This window comes from Argopecten irradians, chromosome 10 (genome assembly GCF_041381155.1).
Source record: "Argopecten irradians isolate NY chromosome 10, Ai_NY, whole genome shotgun sequence".
NCBI lineage: Eukaryota > Metazoa > Mollusca > Bivalvia > Pectinida > Pectinidae > Argopecten > Argopecten irradians.
This window is the reverse complement of record NC_091143.1, coordinates 36,151,950-36,173,553: the sequence shown is the minus strand read 5'-3', so window position 1 is coordinate 36,173,553 and position 21,604 is coordinate 36,151,950. Positions and strand designations below refer to the sequence as shown.

The following is a 21,604-nucleotide window of genomic DNA, read 5'->3' as shown; positions in this document are numbered from 1 at the left end:
CTCGACTTTATTTCATTTGGAGGTGAGGGCATGATGATTATATGCTTAAGTAACAAATATTTCAAATCATATTTATATTCTTATGATCATATCCCTGGATTGCATAGTAAAGTTTAAATGAAATTTTCAGAAGAAGCAGTCACCAAGAGATCAGGAATGGTGAAGCCAATGAAATGTGTACCTGAGGGTAAGAGGGCTGTTTATTTACAAGGTACCCGGTACTTTAATTTCTGATTTGGATCTGAGGGCAAATCTCTGAGGGCAGAACTGATAGAACCCCATGACCCATTTTGAGTAAAAACCAGATCACCATTATACACTAAGCTATGGAGTTAAAAGTATAATATAATGGTGATGTGTATTTTAATTAGATTGCCCATGAGCATGCAGGTTAATTGATAAGTAGTAGCTGGTGGCTAACTCCTATAACAAATTACAACTAGAAGTCTCCCACATGTCGTTAAGTGCAGTTGATGTAAAGCCAGAGCCATGGTAGCATAGAGAGCCAGCATTTCAGCTTTCAAAGCAAGTGATATTCCATGTACCACTAAATTACATTTACATTATCAAAATTCTTAATGACGATTTATGATTGTGATAGTATTTAAGAGAATTAATGTTTTATTGGTACTTAGGTTTTAAGCACGAAGGAATATAATTATGTTGACTTTTGTAATTCAGTTTACAACGTCGTCTCAAAAACGAAAACAAACAAAAAACACACTAATACAAAACAACAATGAAACAAAACACAATTTGGAAAATGAACCCTTGTTTTTGACACTTTAACCTGTAATTTAATTCTTTTGCAGCTTTTACAAGAGACAGACAGGATACAAGTTGTTCCCTGTGTGCTCGGGTCAGCTCTTCAACTCCGATACAGGCTTCAAGGTAGGTGACAGAACCTATGTGTTTCAAGGCAATGGGAATAACTCAAGTGATACCTGATAATGTTGATGTGGGACTATTGTTTCTATTGGTGATGGAATGACATCAAAAGATGATATCCCACGCTAACGTTATTTCAGTAGGAAGATTACAAATAGTTACCTTATATCACCACTTGAGATACAAGTCCCATACAAACGTTATCGGGTATCACGCAATACGTAAATAAGTCTCATTTCTGAGTTTGGACAGTATATTAGTAGGTTTTTGAAAGATTTTTTTATTTGGCTGATTGATTTATTCACAATTTTACAATGCTTCAAACATATATCTGGATTTTGGACTCTGAAATCATTCATTTCTTATAACCTAACTTAATGTATTATTTAACTTTCTGTCAGGGCTACTAAGTTTTGCAACCTCCTTTTCAAAACAAGTTTGTGAAGAAATCATTATTAAGGATTTGAAAATTGAATGGAATTCCTTTCAATTTAAAGGATAGAAATGTTAATTCATGGAGACAAACTTTCACGCATTCACTTTGATTCAAAATTCGAGAAAATAAATCACGCACAAAAGAAAATTGATTTTCAGTAAGTACATACCCAGTAATTTGTTTGTTACATGATGTTTATGGTATTCCAAAAGAAAACTAAATATAAAATAGATATTATTCTGGACTAAACTCTATGAAGCAGATAGTAATATTATCTCAGAATTCCATGTCTAATTGTGATGTTTTGATAATTTCAGGAGTTCTCTTCCGACCCAGTCATCCATCACCAGTTCACAGGCCCCTGCTAAGTCGTCCTTCCTGACCCCATATAAAAAGCCTGACGCAAGTAAATCGGACTCCATTACAACTCCTCAGACATGTGCTGCAGATTCAGCCACAAAGAAACCAACTCCTAAATTTATACCCAAGTGTCTCTCTGCTCCTCAGTCAGATGTTGTAAAATCGAAAACCCCTAGGAGTACTTTGATAATACAGAAGAATGAAAATCAGTCAGGAAATCGACAGGGAACTAAGAAAGAGGACGATAAGTTGGTTAAACTCAATATGGTGGAATTATTAAAGGAGGCAAGAAAGCATCAGGATGAAATATTGAAGGCCAAAGAGAAAAACAAGATCAGTCCAGATCCTGGACGTCTGTATATGACGAAGAAAGGCAGCAACAGACAGAGGATGAGAGACATGATTAAACTACAGACCAGATATGTGGGCAGATCTCGGGTAAGCTTTCTCCAATGAGGTAGTATTGAGATGGTAATACGATGGTATGTTTGGTTATGGTTAGTCTGCTTTACGTCAATTATGACATCAGAAATATGATGTCATCATCACCAAAAGATAGGACTAATCAATCATTTTTCACTATCTTGAAATCCCTGCACTACTAAGTAAGTTTACAGGGATCAAAATTCTACAACTACAATATCAGAATCCCAGGCAAATGCTATCGAGAATAAGAGACACCCATTCTCTTGAGAACAAATTTCCAAAAAACCAACAAACGTTTAGCGTAGACACCCTTGATAATGAATTTGACACCTGAAATGAAAATTCACTCCTTATTGCAAGAATATTAATTACAGCATCAAAGTTTACAATTAATAGCGCTATTTCTTTTTCATCATTTATTTTTTTCTACCGTCTTTTCTTCAGTATCAACATTCACAACTTCATGTTGGAAGTGTCGGGGCTGCCACTGCTGTCCATCACAAGTTTTACCTGCCAGACTTTTATACAAACCTCCAGGGGCATGTTTATGTAGGTGATGGAGCCTACCTGGTTCCAGATGACAAACTTTACGCTGGCAAGGAGGAACTCTTCAGGTAGAATACAGTATAGGAATACTGTAATCCTTGGTTTCAAAATCTAGAATAGAATTTATAATTTTGGTGGTCAGATTATGGTCAGTGTGTTTGGTTGTCTACCAAATTGATCACCCCCACTCCAGTTTCGGGTCAAGACGGCTTAGCTAGTCCGTGACTGAGATTCATATATATCATTATGACCCTTTCACCACTAATTAATGATTGGAGGTAGGTAGTTACACCCTATGATTGGAGGTAGTTAAAACATATAACATTTAGGCGGAATTAACACACTGACCAGTGATTTGTACCTGGCAGGTGCCCCACATTGGATTTGAACTTGCGACTCAGAGATGGAGGGCTTATAGTAATGTGTAGCCCCTTAATCTTTGCCTCATTTTAAGTTCCAGTTTCTTGGCACGAGAAATATCTCTTTCTCACACTTTCAAATACTTACATAAGAGCAATATCACGTTGTTTCTTATATTTCAAAAGTATCATTAAATGATTTATGGTATTACAGAGCTTTCAGCACCCTGGCTGGAGTGGACTGTCGACTGATTTCCGACGCTTGGTTCTACAATCACTATAAATGGCTGGTGTGGAAGCTGGCAGCCTATGAAGTTACATCACCTCATAACTTTGCTGGAAGGTACAACTATTATAGTATACTGATTTTTAGAAGGTTATTTACAAATAACTAAAACAACCTTGGATGTAATGTCCTCTGATTGAACAATAAATATGAGCAACCAATCATGTTAGGTGACCTCGACATAAAATGAACTTTCTAAACTGTAACATGAGGTGAAGGTTTACTCTTTTTTCTTTTAAAGATTTTCTCCCGTTCTAATCGTATCAATTAATCCCTGAATGACCACATGTGTTCGTGATAAATCTATAATTGTCAGACAAAACCAGGCAATAATTTAACATGTCAGTCTTAGGCCGTTTTCGTTTATTCGGAACAACCGGTTCAACCGTTTGTAAAAATCTTTATTTTATGTATATACCTGACGGACCTGCAGTTTATGATACAGGCCTGTAAGGGCTTTGTCAAGGCTCGTCTGAAAGCAATATAAAATCACCAGTTCTGTCTTTAATTCATAAACGAACAACTAAGTCCAACCAGTCAAACCGTATAATCGAAAACGGCCTTATTGTTTGGAGTTCTTTTTATGTACTCTTTTTTTAATATTTTGTGATTGGAAACTGCGGATCTAAAATCTATTAAAACTACTGTTTTATGTTTCAGAGCGCTGACTCCGGAGGTTGTCATGCTACAGATGAAGTACAGATATGACCGTGAAATCGACAATTGTCAAAGGTATAGTTATTATTCATGCAATTTAGTTCATGTAATTCAGAGGATTATGAGGTGAATAAACGACATGTTGTTGCAGTTGTTTGCATTTATACACTTGTTTAAAACTCCTTGCTTTGGTGTTTACAACTTTTCTAAGGTCTTGTTGTTTGTTGCCTTTAATAAGTAGGTCATTGTGACCCAAATTTTGACCTTTGAGCTATCTGTTTCTGTGTACTACACTACTCTACATTGGAAATTCATGCGTGAGAAAAAGCTGAGTAAGATATTAGGTAGTGTAATGATATGGATTTTACCCAAAATTCACCACTCTGATCTTCATTTTGACCTTTGTTGACATCAGAGACCCCTTTATATGCCTAAATTACATTTTGCAGGGTAACTGGGTTAAGGCTATTGTATTTTGATTCCCTGTAAATCATTTTATTTTGATTCCCTGTAAATCATTTGATCCTATGATATTATGCTAACTTCTTCCAGCCTTACAATATGTCGATTTTGAGAAACCAAAATAATGTGTGGAAATTACAGTGCAATTCATCATTGATTTTCCCACCTTCTGGTGATTGTGACGTCATATTTTGATAGAAGGTGGGACTTATCAATAGTACACAGGAATTTTTTCTCCACATGAATTTCAGGTAAAATTCATGTAAAAAATATTACCGGTGTAAATTGTACTTTACCCACATATTTTTGGTGTCTCGAAACACCTATATTAAAATAATTCAAATGTGTCTTCAGGAGTAAATAATATCACCAAAAAATGTTTGTAACGTAATACCCGATATATTAAAGGTCAGCCCTGAAGAAGATAATGGAGCGTGACGATACAGCCAGTAAAAGGATGGTACTGTGTGTCTGTGGGATACACCAACAGTCACAGCCGGGCCAGAGTGATGTAGCATCTAACTCGACGAACAAGGGAGATAAGCAGGCAGACAGGAATGAGAAGCAGACGTCAGCCACATCTAAAGAGATATCGTCTACTGACAAATTAGACTCACAGGTAAATGCTGTGAAATATAAACCTGCTATGTTCTAAAGATTTTCAAAGTATGAGAAAGAGAAAAAAGTTTTAATCCAAATATCTTTGTCATATTTGAGTTTATTCAGGTACAAGCAGATACAGTAATACACATTTATAATGAAAACACTTAATACAAATTCATGGTTATCAATTTATAAATGCATGACTGTCTCTAATACTGAGAATTTTCTTTATCAGAATTCTAAACTCTATGTATTCTTAACTGCATAATTTTCACTTCATGAAATTTCAATTTGTCAAACATTGTTGTATAACCTTAAAATATTGAACATAACTTATTTTCAGTTTTAACTTTCAGCATTAAAATATTTTAAAGACAACCTAGAAGACTTGCTTTTGTTGTACAGGTTTGTGTAGAGCTAACAGATGGCTGGTACAGTATCGCAGCAAAATTAGATGTTCCTCTGTCAGACCACGTAGTCAAACACAGGATCCGTGTGGGAGACAAACTCTGTCTGAGTGGAGCAGAACTTCAAGGTCCTCAGGACGCCTGTACACCACTCGAGGTTTGTATAGAAACCAAGGTTTTTCATGAAATCATGTAAACAAATAGAGAGACGTGTGAGGAAATTTACTATTTCACAAATACTGTCTTTTTGCATTTTTAATTTTGACTACAAATCAACTGTTGTCAAAATTGTTTCATTATCATATCAAATGGGCTTAATTCACGTACCATATGATACCCGATAACATTTGTGAAGGACTAACAGTCCCAGTGATGATGGAATTCAACTCTTTCTAATCTTCCTGAAGTGACGTTAGCTCAGGTTATCATCTATTGACATTATTCCATCACAAAATAGAAACAATAGTCCTACACAAACATAATTGGGTATCACGTGGTACATGAATTATTTCCTTTGCGATGGCCTGCATTTATCAAGTAAGATGAGATACCAGAATTTCTCCATCTCCCCATTTCTTGAAGCCCACATAATAGTTATGAAGTACTGGTTATAAGTTGGTGTGTTTTTGTTGGGAACTCTGGCTTTCATCTTTATATTCATGGTGGAATTCTAAGCAATAAATATGTTGTAATTTCAGTTTTTACATCACATTTCCTCAAACTATCATTTTTATAGACCTTAAAAAATATGTTGAGCTGTTTTTCATATTTAGGCCCCACCCTTCCTGATGCTGAAACTTTGTGCCAACTCAACTCGCCCTGCCCCCTGGGATGCCAAGCTGGGGTACCAGAGTGACCCCCGCCCCCTCTGTATACCACTGTCAGGCCTGTATGGCGAGGGAGGCAATGTTGGCTGCATAGATGTTGTGTTAGCCAGGAAATATCCACAGATGGTAAATATTGGAAAAACTTCTAAAAGAATATGTTTACATGAATACAATAAACTTGCTAAATACATTATGTCAATACGATGGGTTCAAGATTCCAAAATGACATAGGTAAAGTACAATTTACCGTTGATTAGTCCCACCTTCTGGTGATTATGACGTCATGAAACTCACGTCAAATGATGATGTATGACGTCATGAAACTCACGTCAAATGATGATGTCATAATCACCAGATGGTTGACTAATCGACAGTAAATTGTACTTTACCCACGTCGATTTGGGATCTCGAAACCAACGTATTGACCATGTTTATATTATCTTGCACTTTTTTATGACTTAAAATAAAATTTACTTAAATGAATAATGAATTTTTAAATGGTTCCTTTGATATTTTAATACAATTTACTCATATTCATTCAAATATACATTGCTTTACATCTAATTCTCTTTGAAATGATGTTGTGCTTTTAAATCTTAATTATGCTGCCTTTAAATTGAGAAATAAAATGGTTATAGTTGCCTTTCTGAAGTAGCGCGTTAAGATTTCATCAGCAGCTGAGAAATTTCTTTACTTTTTGAATACACAATGTTCAAAATGTCTGTAGGTAAATTGTACGTCTATGTGTACTCTATAGATATTAATATAAATATTCTCAGTATATGGAGAAGTTGAGTGAGGGAGGCTCTGTGTTCAGGACCAGTCTGGCAGAGAATAAGTACCAGCATCAATACCAGCGACACCGCCAGGACGAGATGGAGAAACTCTACGCCAAGTTACAGTCGGAGTTTGAACGGGAAGACACTGAGGGTAGGTATAGTACAGTGCTTTGTTATCAGTCATTGGAAACCAGAAATATGGAATGATGCGTAACCATTTCAGTCATGGAAATAAACCATTACAAGCTAGTATGAATCATTTTGATATATGCATATTTTTCACAAAATTGATTTCCAACAGAAAATTTATTTCAGAATTATTATTAAACATATTATATAATAAATAGGCATGAAACCCAATAAAACACTATAAATACCAGTGGCTTTAGTTTGATGATTCACCTTGTGGTGTATATGTACACGTTTATATACTCATGATAGTTAAAGGGATATGAGCTACTTACTGAATATCATAGTCAAAAGGAGATAATCCTCTTACTGAAACTGTATTTTCAAAGGGAGATAATCTATTTACCGCAACTTGGCCCAGTTTGATGAACATTCCTTAAATTACTTAAAATTCTCCATAGAAAAGCATTACAGATTTTAAGGAAGGCTCCTTCACTTAAGATTTTTTCCTTAAGTTTCGTAATGCCTTTCTTTGGGGAAATTTAAGTTAAGGAATTCCTAAAATTTAAGGAATGTTCATGAAACTGGGCCCTGTATGGCCAAAGGGAGATAATCCTCTTACTGAGACTCTACAGTCAAAGGGAGATAATCTATTTACTGCAACTGTGTGGTCAAATGGAGATAATCCTCATACTGAGAAACCGTATTTGTAGAAGGGAGATAATCTTTTTTATTGCAACTGTATGTAATGTGTACATCACCACTTTCTGTATCTAATTTTAATTTATTAGAAGTGATCAGAATTTCGGACTTAACATACTTTGCTAGTTAGAAAAGACATAAAACTGAATTTTTAAAAGACATATCTCTTTCTGACATTAAGTTACACTTGTTTTGCGGTTGATTTATTTTTCCAGAAAAGTGTATTTCTAAAAAGAAATGGACGAAAAGAGAAGTAGAGCACCTTCAAACTGGCCATGAGATTTACGAGGCTTACTCTACCAGCAGACAACCTTATATGATAGAGGTATACAGCAGTCCCATTATGTGACTACTCATGGTACAGACTAGAGGATAATGGGATATAAAGAACATTTCAATGTCAATAAGAAATAACTTATTAATTATTTTTAGTTCGAGTGTACTCGTACTATTATTTTCCTTGTTGGGAGCAGAGTCTGTGTACACCCGCTATGCGCAGCTTCCAACTGCGAACGCAATACCGGAGTTCAGTGTCTTACATAGCTAGCCATGTAAGATAGAGTTGTCCCATGAAAGACAGCTATGTAAGATAAATCTATCTTACATAGCTGTGACGTCACAATTGCCGAACAATCAGATGACGTCATATCAGCCAAAGTTGACGTCATTTTTCTTCTATTTCGATTGATTTGCCGGATTTATTTACCATTTCATTTGTTTAATTTGCATTTCAAACCGTTTTACCTAAGATTTCTTGTTTATATTTATTAATATAAACCAAACTTTGATGAGCTCTTTCGAATGGCGTTCTTATTTTTTAAATCGATCAATTATTTAAGAAGTTAATATTTTGTAACAAAATGGCTGCCTCACCTTTCGTGCAAGTAACTCGACAAGCAATGTGAGAAAATAACTCTTTCATATGTAAATTATGTAGGATAGAACTATTCCACCCTCGGGTACAGAATTTTGGGTCACCTCGGCAAGCCTCGGTTCTGACCCAAAATTCTGTACCCTCGGGTGGAATAGTTCTATCCTACATATGTACATATGAAAGAGTCAGTGTCTTATAGCGTTTAATAGATTTTTCTATGATTTAGATATCTAGTGACACCAACCTTTCAAAAACTTATATCAAGATATACTTGTCAGCAATAATCTACTATAAATTAACAACAGTGACATTTCACAGTGCTAAACGCATTTGTTTTGTGTAAACTTCATGCGGCGTATCATACAAACTCTTGCTACAGTCACGATATTCTAAGCATCTGATCGACTTTGGAAACTTCCGGAACAAAATACAATGCAATTCAGGTTTATATAGTCAATAAAAGAAAGTGACGAAACGGATAACTTTTAGTACAGGCCACATATTTAATATATTTCACATCATCCTAGGTCCTAGGTGTATGTTGCACTATCGCTTACTAAACTCTGTGACCATAGAACGCATTTGCTGCAGTTCTTATTAATATTTATAAAATTACACAGTTTTGCGTGAGAGAAACAGAATAAAAAAAACACATTATAATATATATACATATATATCAGTCTGAGTGTCTGAGCTCTAAATCTAATGTACCCCAGAAAGGCGTTCAAGCACTGGACAAAGAAAGGCGTTCAAGCACTGGACAAAGACTGGATGATTTCTAGCAGACGACTATTTTGAACAACGAAACAAGTTTATCGTATCAATATCAATATGATAGTAAACACACTTTTATGTAACAAAGAGCTTCAAAGTAATTTCACATTTAAAGTTCTGATGAAGTTAAGGAAAGTATTTATTACAATGCACCAAGGGCGTAAACCATCTCCTTGCAATATTCCCAAGAATAATGAGCGAAAGTGCTACATACATCTGTTGCAGAGGATGACATCATAGCGGAAATTAAGGTTAGAAAGTATTTAGCGAGCACTTAATGTCTAACAGACATATTTCTAGTTGTATATGTCTTACATACCCCCGGTATATAAAATTATTATAGTATATTGTATACTTATTAAAAAAAAAAGAAAAAAGTTAACATTGAAATAATAATAAATTAATTTCAAAACCCAGTAATTTTTTAAAAGCTGAAAGAAGATAAAACAAAATTTGTTTCATTCTTGTTGTTTAATAAAAATCAGTTCACAATAATATACGTGTATTGATTTCGAGTAGAAAATCTGAATTTGTGAAGTTGTGGTAAAATAATTTTCTTCACCGTTATAATGGTCTAATTTTAAATACTCATTAATCTGTTTAGGAATATCTGAGTGACAGACAGCGAGAACTTCTAATAGAGCGTCGTCGTCAAGTCCAAGATGAAAAACGGCAAAAACTACATGAAGAGTTCCAGAAAACTTGGCAGGTTCGTAAAAGATACTATAAAAAACAGGAAACACTTATTGATTAACCATTCTAACATGTGATGAAGTAATCAGTAAATTTTACTTGAAGGAAGACCTACCATCTGGCTATTCTTCTTCCCACATCTTAGGGTAGTATTTTGGCCATAGAAATAGGAAGCAGCATTTCCTTTACCAAGTAAATGATATTCGCTCTGAATTTAAAATACATGATGATGGTTTAAAACAACATATACCATGGCCGTTAATAGATGATCTCCCTTTGATCATACAGCGGCACCAAATAGATTATCTCCCTTTGACTACAGTTGCAGTAAATAGATTATCTCCCTTTGACCATACAGTGGCAGAAAATAGATTATCTCCCTTTGACTACACAATTGCAGTAAAATCTCAGTAAATAGATTATCTCCCTTTGACTATAATAGATTATTTTCCTTTGACATCCATTAATGCTGGCCAATGCTCCTATGTATCTATACAACTGAGTGAAAAACTGTACTATATGATTATTTGTTTCATTATTACCTTTTTCACCTTGACCATGAATCAAGGTGAAGGCCTAGGATAATGATGTGGGTAACTGGGCTTTGTCTCATGGGTTTCTGTTTGTGTTGGTGATATTTTACTTAACTCTTCAGAAAACTTTCACTTTCCATGTCAAATAAATTATAAATATAATGTTTTGTGTCATGTAACTTTAGACAACTTCTGAAAGAACTGTCATACCATTAGTGAAGATGAGGTTTGTTGGCTGCTCCAGAAAGGACATGGATTCTAAAGCATGTAAGTTTATACTATAATGATATATGTTAAATATTATGATAAAAGCATGAAGTTTTATGTACATGTGTAAGATATTGAACAAATGTTCAATTTTACTGATTTAGTAAAACACAGCACTATCATAATGATGTTTGAAAGACAATAAATATTTTTTCTAAAACAATGAAATTTATAAATTGGAAATGATAGTAATTGAAGTTGTCAATCCCTATTAAAATGTTGCTGAATTTGGTATTTTATCTTTTTCAAAACTTGCTATATGACTTTTCTTTATACCTTTTCAAAAGAATTTTGTGTTGGGTATTCATAAGATATGACAGTACAGTTATTAAGTTTTTCGATATGTTTTCTTTAATTTAGCTGAATTTGGTATTTGATTTTTTTTCCTTTTCCAAAATAGCTACCACAGTGACAGTTTGGCGACCTACTCAGGATGTGATAGAGCTGAAGGAAGGAACACGATACAAGATATTTGGATTGAATGCCAGCTCATCAAGGTACAAATGTTTAATTACTGGTACTTAGTGTATAGCGGGTACATTTTACTTGTGGTTTATTTTCGTTATATTAGCGTTTTCAATGAAGCCATGAAACTAGCGAAATAATCAGAAACTCATTGTCGTACCTTAGAATAACTAAGGAAAGGTATCTTTTATACGAAAAGTTTTACTTCTCTAACCATTTTTTATCAAAGAACGATATCTGATTTTCGAAAATGAAGAATACTTAAGAAATAATCACAGAAGTTATCTTTATTCTTGCTGTCCATGTCAAAATACAAATATGTCTTTATCTTTTCTCCATTAGATCAAAATACAAACAGTGTGACGTCCAACTGACCGCCACCAGACAGACAAGGTTCATGCCGGTATCCATCGACGAGAATTTACTGGATATGGTCTATGAACCAAGGGAGGTAAGTTGAAGATTATTTAAAACTGAAAATCGAAATAGTCAGCAACACTTTGTCATCTTGGCTTTCTTACATCTTGCACAAAGATGAACATTGAAATGTAATCTACTAACCATGTAATCTCTATATATGCCCTGCTTATCAGATAGCAGATCATATACCTATCATGTACGGTAACTAAACTTTCTTTCGCGGCTACTAAATTTCACGACTTCCATTTCAAAACAAGTATGCGAAAATTAACATTTGCAGATTTAAAAAAATGACTGGATGTGCCTATTAGTATCAATAATATACTTAGTAGATACTAATTTTATGAAGATAAACATTCACAAAAGAAAGTTGGTATATATTACAGTACTGATTTGAATGTTTCTTTGTTAAAACGTGTTTCTTGTAGCATGATAAAATTTTAGAGACACATTTAAAGAAATGTTTGCTTGTGATCATGATGTGTTAATTGTTTTTGTTTACCTTTTATTTAAATCAATCTAATTTAAAATCTTCTTATGTAAGGTGTTGAGTGTGAGAGACATTAAATGTCGTCAGCCAATGTACGGTGAGGCAGATTTTGTAGGGATGGTTATATCAGTATCTACGATGGATTTTGCAGAGAGGTAAATGACAATGTGCTTAACTATTGAGTTTCTCATATATTATGTAATGTTTTGCTTACATTATAAAACTTTCCCCCTGGAAATCAGGAGTCCTGCTTATAATTTATAATGCCAATGAAAACTAAAATCAGATGTTTTGAGAACAAAAATTATGATTCACATGTGAAAGTCATAGGTATTTCTTGTCAGTTTAGCATAGTCTTCCATCAAACCAATCAAATTAAAATTAGACTTGCAATTCCGCTCCACGACTATGCTCTATGACGCGCCCCAATCAAAAATCTAACAACTCTCCGTTCAGGGTCACCTCAGCATGACACCTGGCCTAGAATCGGAACACCTCGGGATGCACTGCCTAAAGAAACAATCATTCCAAAGATTCTGTATGGGAGACGCTGATTGGCTAACAACAGGGGTCATGTTGATGTGACCCCGAACGTGGAGTTGTTAGATCTAGTATTGGAGCATATCATAGAGCATCATAGTGGAGCCGAATTACAAGTCTAATTTTAATCAGATTGATATATAGAAAAAAGTTTACATATATATATATGAATTAGAGTTCCAATGCATATCATTATTTAGGATTTTGTGTCCCTATAAAAGATTGAACTGTACCTTAGATTGAAACAACATTGCAACTCTCTGTATTATTTCAAAGATATCCACACCTTTATCACATAGCAAATAAATTTATTTACTGCTTTCTTCATTTTAAAAACCATATAGATTATCCATAACTTTTTTGGAATCTGGGGTCATTTTAAGAAAATTGAAAGAAATTCTTAAATTTGATTTAAAATACTTTAACAAATTTTAATATTTTGTTACAGTGGGCGACACCAAGAAGTAGTGTATGCAGTGGATGTACATGGCAGTATCCTGGGTATCAAGTTCTGGGGAGGATTGAAGGTAAGGGTATGATACAGTCAAAATGTTGTACCTCAAAGTCTATAGGACAGGGAGAAACCATGATATTATGTCCTAATGTGCTTTACTGTTAACTAATGTCTTCTGAGTGCAAATTGCTTTCATAATATTTTGCAGAAAAGTAAATTTCCGAAAAAAAATCTCCATGAATCAATGTCTTCCAGCCAAACATAATGATTTGTTTTTATATTTGCAGAGTTTCGCTCTAGAAAATGTGCTATGTTTTATGTCTGTAGAGTTTCTCCTTGGAAGATGTGTTATGTGTTATGTCTGTAGAGTTTCTCCCTGGAAGATGTGTTATGTGTTATGTCTGTAGAGTTTCTCCCTAGAAGATGTGTTATGTTTTATGTCTGTAGAGTTTCTCCCTAGAAGATGTGTTATGTTTTATGTCTGTAGAGTTTCTCCCTGGAAGATGTGTTATGTGTTATGTCTGTAGAGTTTCTCCCTAGAAGATGTGTTATGTTTTATGTCTGTAGAGTTTCTCCCTTAGAAGATGTTGTTTATGTTTTATGTCTGTAGAGTTTCTCCCTAGAAGATGTGTTATGTGTTATGTCTGTAGTTTCTCCCTAGAAGGTGTGTTATGTGTCTGTAGAGTTTCTCCCTGGAAGATGTGCTATGTTTTATGTCTGTAGAGTTTCTCCCTAGAAGATGTGTTATGTTTGTAGAGTTTCTCCCTAGAAGGTGTGTTATGTTTTATGTCAGTAAAGTTTCTCCCTGGAAGATGTGTTATGTGTTATGTCTGTAGAGTTTCTCCCTGGAAGATGTGTTATGTCTGTAGAGTTTCTCCCTAGAAGATATGTTTATGTTTAATGTCTGTAGAGTTTCTCCCTAGAAGATATGTTATTGTTATTTCTCCCTAGAAGGTGTTTTATGTTTTAGAGTTTCTCCCTGAAGATGTGTAGAGTTTCTCCCTAGAAGATGTGTTATGTTTTATGTCTGTAGAGTTTCTCTCCTGGAAGATGTGTTATGTCTGTAGAGTTTCTCCCTAGAAGATGTGTTATGTTTTATGTCTGTAGAGTTTCTCCCTAGAAGATGTGTTATGTTTTATGTCTGTAGAGTTTCTCCCTAGAAGATGTGTTATGTGTTATGTCTGTAGAGTTTCTCCCTGGAAGATGTGTTATGTCTGTAGAGTTTCTCCCTAGAAGGTGTTTTTATGTTTTATGTCTGTAGAGTTTCTCCCTGGAAGATGTTTTATGTTTTATGTCTGTAGAGTTTCTCCTGGAAGATGTGTTATGTTTATGTCTGTAGAGTTTCTCCCTTAGAAGATGTGTTATGTTTTATGTCTGTAGAGTTTCTCCCTAGAAGATGTGTTATGTTTTATGTCTGTAGAGTTTCTCCCTTAGAAAATGTGTTATGTGTTATGTCTGTAGAGTTTCTCCCTGGAAGATGTGTTATGTGTTATGTCTGTAGAGTTTCTCCCTAGAGGATGTGTTATGTTTTAAGTCTAGAGTTTCTCCCTAGAAGATGTGTTATGTTGTTATGTCTGTAGAGTTTCTCCCTAGAAGATGTGTTATGTGTTATGTCTGTAGAGTTTCTCCCTGGAAGATGTGTAATGTGTTATGTCTGTAGAGTTTCTCCCTAGAAGATGTTTTATGTCTGTAAAGTTTCTCCCTTAGAAGATGTGTTATGTTTTATGTCTGTAGAGTTTCTCCCTAGAAGATGTGTTATGTTTTATGTCTGTAGAGTTTCTCCCTAGAAGATGTGTTATGTTTTATGTCTGTAGAGTTTCTCCCTAGAAGATGTGTTATGTTTTATGTCTGTAGAGTTTCTCCCTGGAAGATGTGTTATGTTTTATGTCTGTAGAGTTTCTCCCTAGAAGATGTTTTATGTCTGTAAAGTTTCTCCCTTAGAAGATGTGTTATGTTTTATGTCTGTAGAGTTTCTCCCTAGAAGATGTGTTATGTTTTATGTCTGTAGAGTTTCTCCCTAGAAGATGTGTTATGTTTTATGTCTGTAGAGTTTCTCCCTAGAAGATGTGTTATGTTTTATGTCTGTAAAGTTTCTCCCTTAGAAGATGTGTTATGTTTTATGTCTGTAGAGTTTCTCCCTAGACGATGTGTTATGTGAAGGTCGTGTGTTCTGCGCCAGTAACCTGATGGACAAATCGCTGTATCGGTCGTCTGTTCTACCCCTACTGGAGGCTAGTCTGGAGTGTTCCACTATCACACAGACGTCACAGTATCCGACACAGAGGAGGGCACTCGAGAAAATTAAGTCTGTGGTGACAGTAAGTATGAATTACATTTAGATCCTCAACACTTTCGTTTGTTAAAGGAAGGAATGTTCCTTGTATGACCATGGTTGTTAGTGAAATTAAAAAAATATATATTTTGGTTTGTTTAGTTTTACGTCCTATTAACAGCCAGGGTCATGTAAGGACTTGCCAGGTTTGGTGGTGGAGGAAAGCCGGAGTACCCGGAGAAAAACCACCGGCCAGCGGTCAGTACCTGGCAACTGCCCCACATAGGATTCGAACCCGCATCCCAGAGGTGGAGGGCTTGTGGTAATATGTCGGGACATCTTAACCACTCGGCCACCGCGGCCCAAAAAGAATATATATATATGAATATATACAGATATATTCTTGAATATATATATATGAATATATACAGAATGTTTTTTCCCAAAAGTAAAATTTAAAAACTCCCAACCATGGTCCAGTTTCATGAGCATTCCTTAAATTTAAGGAATTATTTTAAAATTCTCCATAGGAAAGCATTACAGGAGTAAAGGGGAAAATCTCATGTTACGGAGCTTTGCTAAATATCTGTATTAATTCTTTCCTATGGAGAATTCTATGTTAAGTTATTCCTTAAGATTGATGAAACTCGACCCATGGCATATTGAAGTATCCACAAACATCGAATTTTAAAATCAATACATTTGTGTCTTTTTAAGTGTTTTTTACCATGCAATGTATATGATGTATATCTGTGAATTACTATTTTCTTTTGCATCAGAATACACATGGATTCCTGGAAAGGGCAAAGGGACAGCTGCTGGATCTCCAGATGCAGAAGAAAGATAACACAAGAAAGTTGACACCAGAAGTAAGTGTTTACCTTTCTGAATTCGCAACATTGATTTCTTCATCAATTTAGGATTATAAATGTTATGATATGTATTAATTATCAATTTAAGGAAGAAAATGCTGGATTTTGAGAGTTTCAGAAGGCCCATTGGATCGAAATCACAAAGTTAAGGTATTGGTGCAAGTGTTGAAAAAACATTTACTTGCATGATATTAAGCTCTTAAGTATGTCTTAAATGGCTGCCAGAGGCAAGCTTTGCTGTTCTCAAACAGTTCTTGTTAGACATAAAGTAGGCTTACTCTATCATGTAATAAGTATTGTAAGACAGATATAATAACATTATTATGACATCTTATTTTATGGTGGAAGCAAAGCTTTCTGATATATTTTGTGAATGTCTTTTAGCAAATTTACAATCTTCAAGTATCACTTTTTTTTTGCGTTCCAACAGAAAAACCTTAAACAGGACACCGACCCTCTGGACTCGGTCCTGAACACTCCTATTGAAGGAAAACTGTCCACATCTACATCAACACCGTCTGTTGAAGAGGAAAGTGCGGCATCTCGTACAAGTAAACAAGGACAAGCTGCGTACCAGGCGAGAATGGCACGACTACTAAACTTTGGCTCCCCAGCACCTCTGTCTCCGCTTGCAACTAACATCAGTCGCACGGTGAAAAAGGAATTCAAACCACCTTCTCTGCGACGGAAAAGTCTTGGACCAAATCACTGAGGGAGTGACTTGTTCACCCTATGATTCTGTAATGGACTGTACCAGTTCACCCCTTTGATTCTGTAATGGACTGTACCAGTTCACCCCTATGATTCTGTAATGGACTGTACCAGAATTAGAATTAAAGAGTCCAAATGTGTTTTGGGGGATGAATGAGTAAAGAGTTATAAAGACAATTGCAATGATGAAAAAAAAACAAAAAAAAAACGGCATATTATCAAACAACAAAATTTCAGACCAAAGTACAGAGATTTTTACATGCAATAATACTTTTTTTTTTGTGAAAAACAGCTATTATGTGAACAAGATTCAATAGATCAGTGGCAGATACAATTTGAAAAAAAGAAATCTTTATGTGAACTCTGGTGATTATATTGATAATATGAAGTTAACATTTTATCAGTTGTGGGAAAATAAGTGATGAAAATGACAGAATAAATTTAATGTTAAAACTTTAATAAGTAAAATATCATGTATTGATTTTAATATTCAATATTTCAACACTTCATGATAATATTAACTTCCTGTATTTAAGCTCTTATGTTGATATGAATGTCTGATATTAAGCTCTTACATTGATATGAAGATCTGATATTTTAGCTATTATGTTGATATGAAGATCTGATATTTAAGCTCTCATATTGATATGAACATTGATATTGTATATTATATTTTTGAAGGTGATAAAAAAATTACGAGGAAAGAGTTGTGGGGATCTATGAAAAGTATCTCTTATATGGTTATTTTAAAATATTCTAACGTTGAATTTTCATCATGCAAGTTTCAATGAGTATTTTTGTGTGTTTTGATTTTGAAGCTGTAATAGATCTTAATTTTTTTTCCAATTGTTATTCTGAAATTGCCTGTGAATCACCTTTTGGCATGCAATGCTATCGACAATGGGACGGAATTCATACCCTGTCGGGAACAGAGTGGAGGCAGGGTATAATTATTTGTTTTATTTATTCGATCCCCTAAGTCATCTCTACTCTCCAAATAAGATAAATATGATATTCATATTTTGAGTCTGAATTTAATTAAGGATTTAAATTTAGGATAGGTGAATATGAGGATATTAGTGAATATATGATTATATATAAGGCCTCAAAAAAGGGGGTAATTATAAGCATAGGGTTGCTTTTTGGGTCAAATACAGATCGGTTGTGACTTTTGTTGGGCAGTTAGTTAACTACCAGACAAGACTTCAAGGAGATTGTTTTTCTCCAGAAACTTCAGCTTTCCTTCTCCGTTGGCATATCGTTAAACAATCCTGATTTTGATATGTTTAACATTAAAAAAAATAAGTTTAATACGAATGAATGCCAATAATTAAGGGGAGACAATCTTGTATATTTACAATATACAAAATGTATTTGTATTTGAATAGAATATGGTTTTATGTGAAAGAAAAAGTGATGACATTATTAATGTCTTCTTACGAAGAAATTATATGGTGCTTTTATTGTTGAAGATGGTTGCTTGTTATTAATTATGTTTGAAATAATGAAAATAATTAAATACTGTTTTAATTGTTTCTTGTTCTTTGCTTGTTTTTGATATCTTCATAAAAAAGTTGCATAAATAAGTACGCTGAAACATAATTCAAATTTTGGAGGTAAGCTTACTTAAGAGTTGTGTGACAACAATTTTACACACGGAACAGCAGGAAAAGTAATATTCTTTAAAGATGAACCATATCAATGACATAATATCAACAATACTCGTCATTTAAAGAATGATTGGTGTTTAATATATATGTCTAATTAACACGAAAAATAATATCAAATAATTTATTTAGCTTTTTGTGCAGGTACTTCATTCCACACATTGTGCCACAGAATTTATATCGGGACGCAATTATTCATTTTTGAATATTTTTTTTTTCTTTAAGTAAAATTAGAACCACAAACTTTTCAGTGGTGGTAATAGTCAGAAACATATATACATATTATTATATTATTTATGTAATAGTGTAAAGTAAGTAGCTTTTGTAACCGGAAAAAATACTAATTCATCTACTAATTTTGATATAGAAGAAAACATTTGTCAACGGTGGCGCATCTTTAATTTCTATTTATTCAATAATTAAAAAAAAAATCAAGAATTAAAAAATAACTATATATACATGTATTGACGAGAGAAAAATCACGGTAAATAAATGTATTATTTCTTACCAAATTCCAATAAAATTTCCGGATGGTTCCGTAACCGACTCCGATTTGTTTGTTATAATCTCCTAGAGCGCTTCATTGACCCTGAAAAACGTGTGTACAAGGTGAAACTGGAGAGAAATGTTGATTAGGAAAAACAGAGGAGGGGTTGGCATTGGCGCAATATTATTTTCCATGACATTTGGTATTTTAGGAGGCGTTTATATTTATTTACCGACTGTTCGACAAGCTGTTGCAAAGCAAAAAGAGGGAAAGTCTTCGGAGCAGACGAACGAGACCAACACACAGACGACCGATAGGCCGACATCGTAAACATTTCTCTATTCTAGGTAATTTCAAGTGCATATACTTAAGCACATGGGTCAGCTTCTGGTTTTGCAAAGTGATATAACAGCCTAGGCCTACCCCTATTATATGAATATATATTATACTATAGGAGTAGGCTATTATATTTTTCCAAACCATCAGCAGACGCATGTGCTATCAGTAAAGTTCACATAAATTGATAAACGTCAATATGGCATAATGGAAGATATTTAACCGATTTTGGAGTTCTCAAATTATACCTGTTACATAAGCTGATAACACTGTGGCAATATTTTTTGATAGACAGTCAAACCACAGGAGTTTTCAATATTATATACATGTAGCCTAGGCTATGTATATATATATAAATAACAAATTGTGTGTGTACTCCAACAATGTTACTCAGAGGTACAACACCATGAGGTACTTTTGGATCTTTACATTGTGCCAATAATGTTATGAATCATATTTATTTATGGATCGTAAATCGTATAATGAAGTTCAGAGATTGCAGCAATCTACTTTAATCATTTTCCTGAACAAAAGACCACAGATTTATAAGTGAGAAGGATTTGTAACTGTCTCTTTATGCTACTAACGCTACGCGAAACGCCTATGAACTGGTAATAAAAACATATTTTTCTCAACAAATATGTGTCATATCGAATAAAAAGAAACACCAACGTAAAGCTTAATAAATTTAGTCCTTGTTTGTTTTAAAATTTTCATTCAAAAAATATGACATCTCATGAAATGATGGTCCGCTTCAGAAAGTAATACGGTAAGCCTGACACTTGCAAGCTACATCAAAAGTTGCGCCGGCAGATATTGAATGAAAATCAGTCGTCGCCCAAGGTCACAGTCAGTGCACAAACACAAAAGCACTCGCGACATCTTCGTTCAAAACCCTGTGTAACAAATCCTTCTCACTTATAAATCCTTAAAAAGACTCATAGGACCTGTAGTGCACACCTGGTGTATTTACTAAAGAAAACTCACTAATTTTTATAGATTAGCTTATTTCTTAAGAATTTTGTTGTAAACAATTACCTCTACTATCTTTAACCCATTGAAACATAGCAATCCTTTGAGCCTTTTGTATGCTATGTTTACTAAAATTCATTTTCATTGTTTGTAGATACATGTTACCTGAACATCAAGATCATTATGCCAGCTGTGCCGACAAGAATCTTGGCTGTTGTATCTGTATCGTCGGTCCTTTTATGTGTCGCTGATTTTATTTCTCGCAGAAGAGATTCATTTCAAGACAAAGAAATACATCAACTGTCTCGGTACAAAGAAATATATCAAGACAATGAACAGACTAATAACGAAAAAGAAAAAACTTGGTGACAAGACACATGATGAAAAGAATTTCTTTGAACTAAAAGTGACTGTTGATGTTAGATAATGGAGTGTGTAGTGGAATCTGTGATTAAGTAACCAAAAGTTCATACTGATAGTTTTCATTTTCTTGATGAAGTTTGCTAAACCTGAAAGCAAGGATGAACAATTTCGCCACTGACTACATAAGTTAAAACATTTAATCTATGAATGGGCATAAATTAGACATTAGATACTCTTGTAATTGGAATTATGTGTATGGGCTTCTTGAGTTGCCCCTATGCCCCGAGGACAAACATGAATGCCCTATTAATCAAACTCTGTGGAACATGTTTTACTTTCAGGAACGCCATCAAAATGTCGACTTTTTGAACCTTGTCTTAAGATCCACACTTAATGATCAGTGTGAAAGGATAAACTCGTGTATATTATAATAAATTTTAGTTTTGAAAATCAATCTTATTGTAAATGTATTGATAAATACCAATCATCAACTATAACTGCCAGTACATGGATTTTTACTGCTATATAATTTTCCTTCACAACTCAA

The 21,604-nt window shown here is 34.3% G+C and overlaps 1 protein-coding gene and 1 long non-coding RNA gene across 2 annotated transcripts in view; both read left to right on the top strand.

Moving 5' to 3' along the window:
• LOC138333776 (breast cancer type 2 susceptibility protein homolog) overlaps window positions 1–18,751 on the top strand; it is a 40,043-nt gene extending 21,292 nt beyond the window's left edge. Inside the window, exons 10-29 of the mRNA XM_069282356.1 lie at window positions 131–187; window positions 813–891; window positions 1,642–2,122; window positions 2,555–2,724; window positions 3,230–3,358; window positions 3,962–4,033; window positions 4,829–5,039; window positions 5,429–5,587; window positions 6,204–6,383; window positions 7,037–7,187; window positions 8,083–8,192; window positions 10,120–10,224; window positions 10,927–11,008; window positions 11,409–11,505; window positions 11,816–11,924; window positions 12,438–12,538; window positions 13,372–13,450; window positions 15,507–15,695; window positions 16,429–16,518; window positions 16,952–18,751. Coding sequence (XP_069138457.1) covers window positions 131–187; window positions 813–891; window positions 1,642–2,122; window positions 2,555–2,724; window positions 3,230–3,358; window positions 3,962–4,033; window positions 4,829–5,039; window positions 5,429–5,587; window positions 6,204–6,383; window positions 7,037–7,187; window positions 8,083–8,192; window positions 10,120–10,224; window positions 10,927–11,008; window positions 11,409–11,505; window positions 11,816–11,924; window positions 12,438–12,538; window positions 13,372–13,450; window positions 15,507–15,695; window positions 16,429–16,518; window positions 16,952–17,233 — 2,933 coding nt within the window. The 3' untranslated portion in view covers window positions 17,234–18,751. The remainder of the gene's footprint in view (window positions 1–130; window positions 188–812; window positions 892–1,641; window positions 2,123–2,554; window positions 2,725–3,229; window positions 3,359–3,961; window positions 4,034–4,828; window positions 5,040–5,428; window positions 5,588–6,203; window positions 6,384–7,036; window positions 7,188–8,082; window positions 8,193–10,119; window positions 10,225–10,926; window positions 11,009–11,408; window positions 11,506–11,815; window positions 11,925–12,437; window positions 12,539–13,371; window positions 13,451–15,506; window positions 15,696–16,428; window positions 16,519–16,951) is intronic.
• A 635-nt stretch (window positions 18,752–19,386) lies between these two features.
• LOC138333775 (uncharacterized) lies at window positions 19,387–21,511 on the top strand. The gene is made up of 2 exons (XR_011210029.1): window positions 19,387–19,733; window positions 20,849–21,511. It is a non-coding gene; the product is annotated as an uncharacterized lncRNA (long non-coding RNA).
• Window positions 21,512–21,604: the final 93 nt, after the last annotated feature.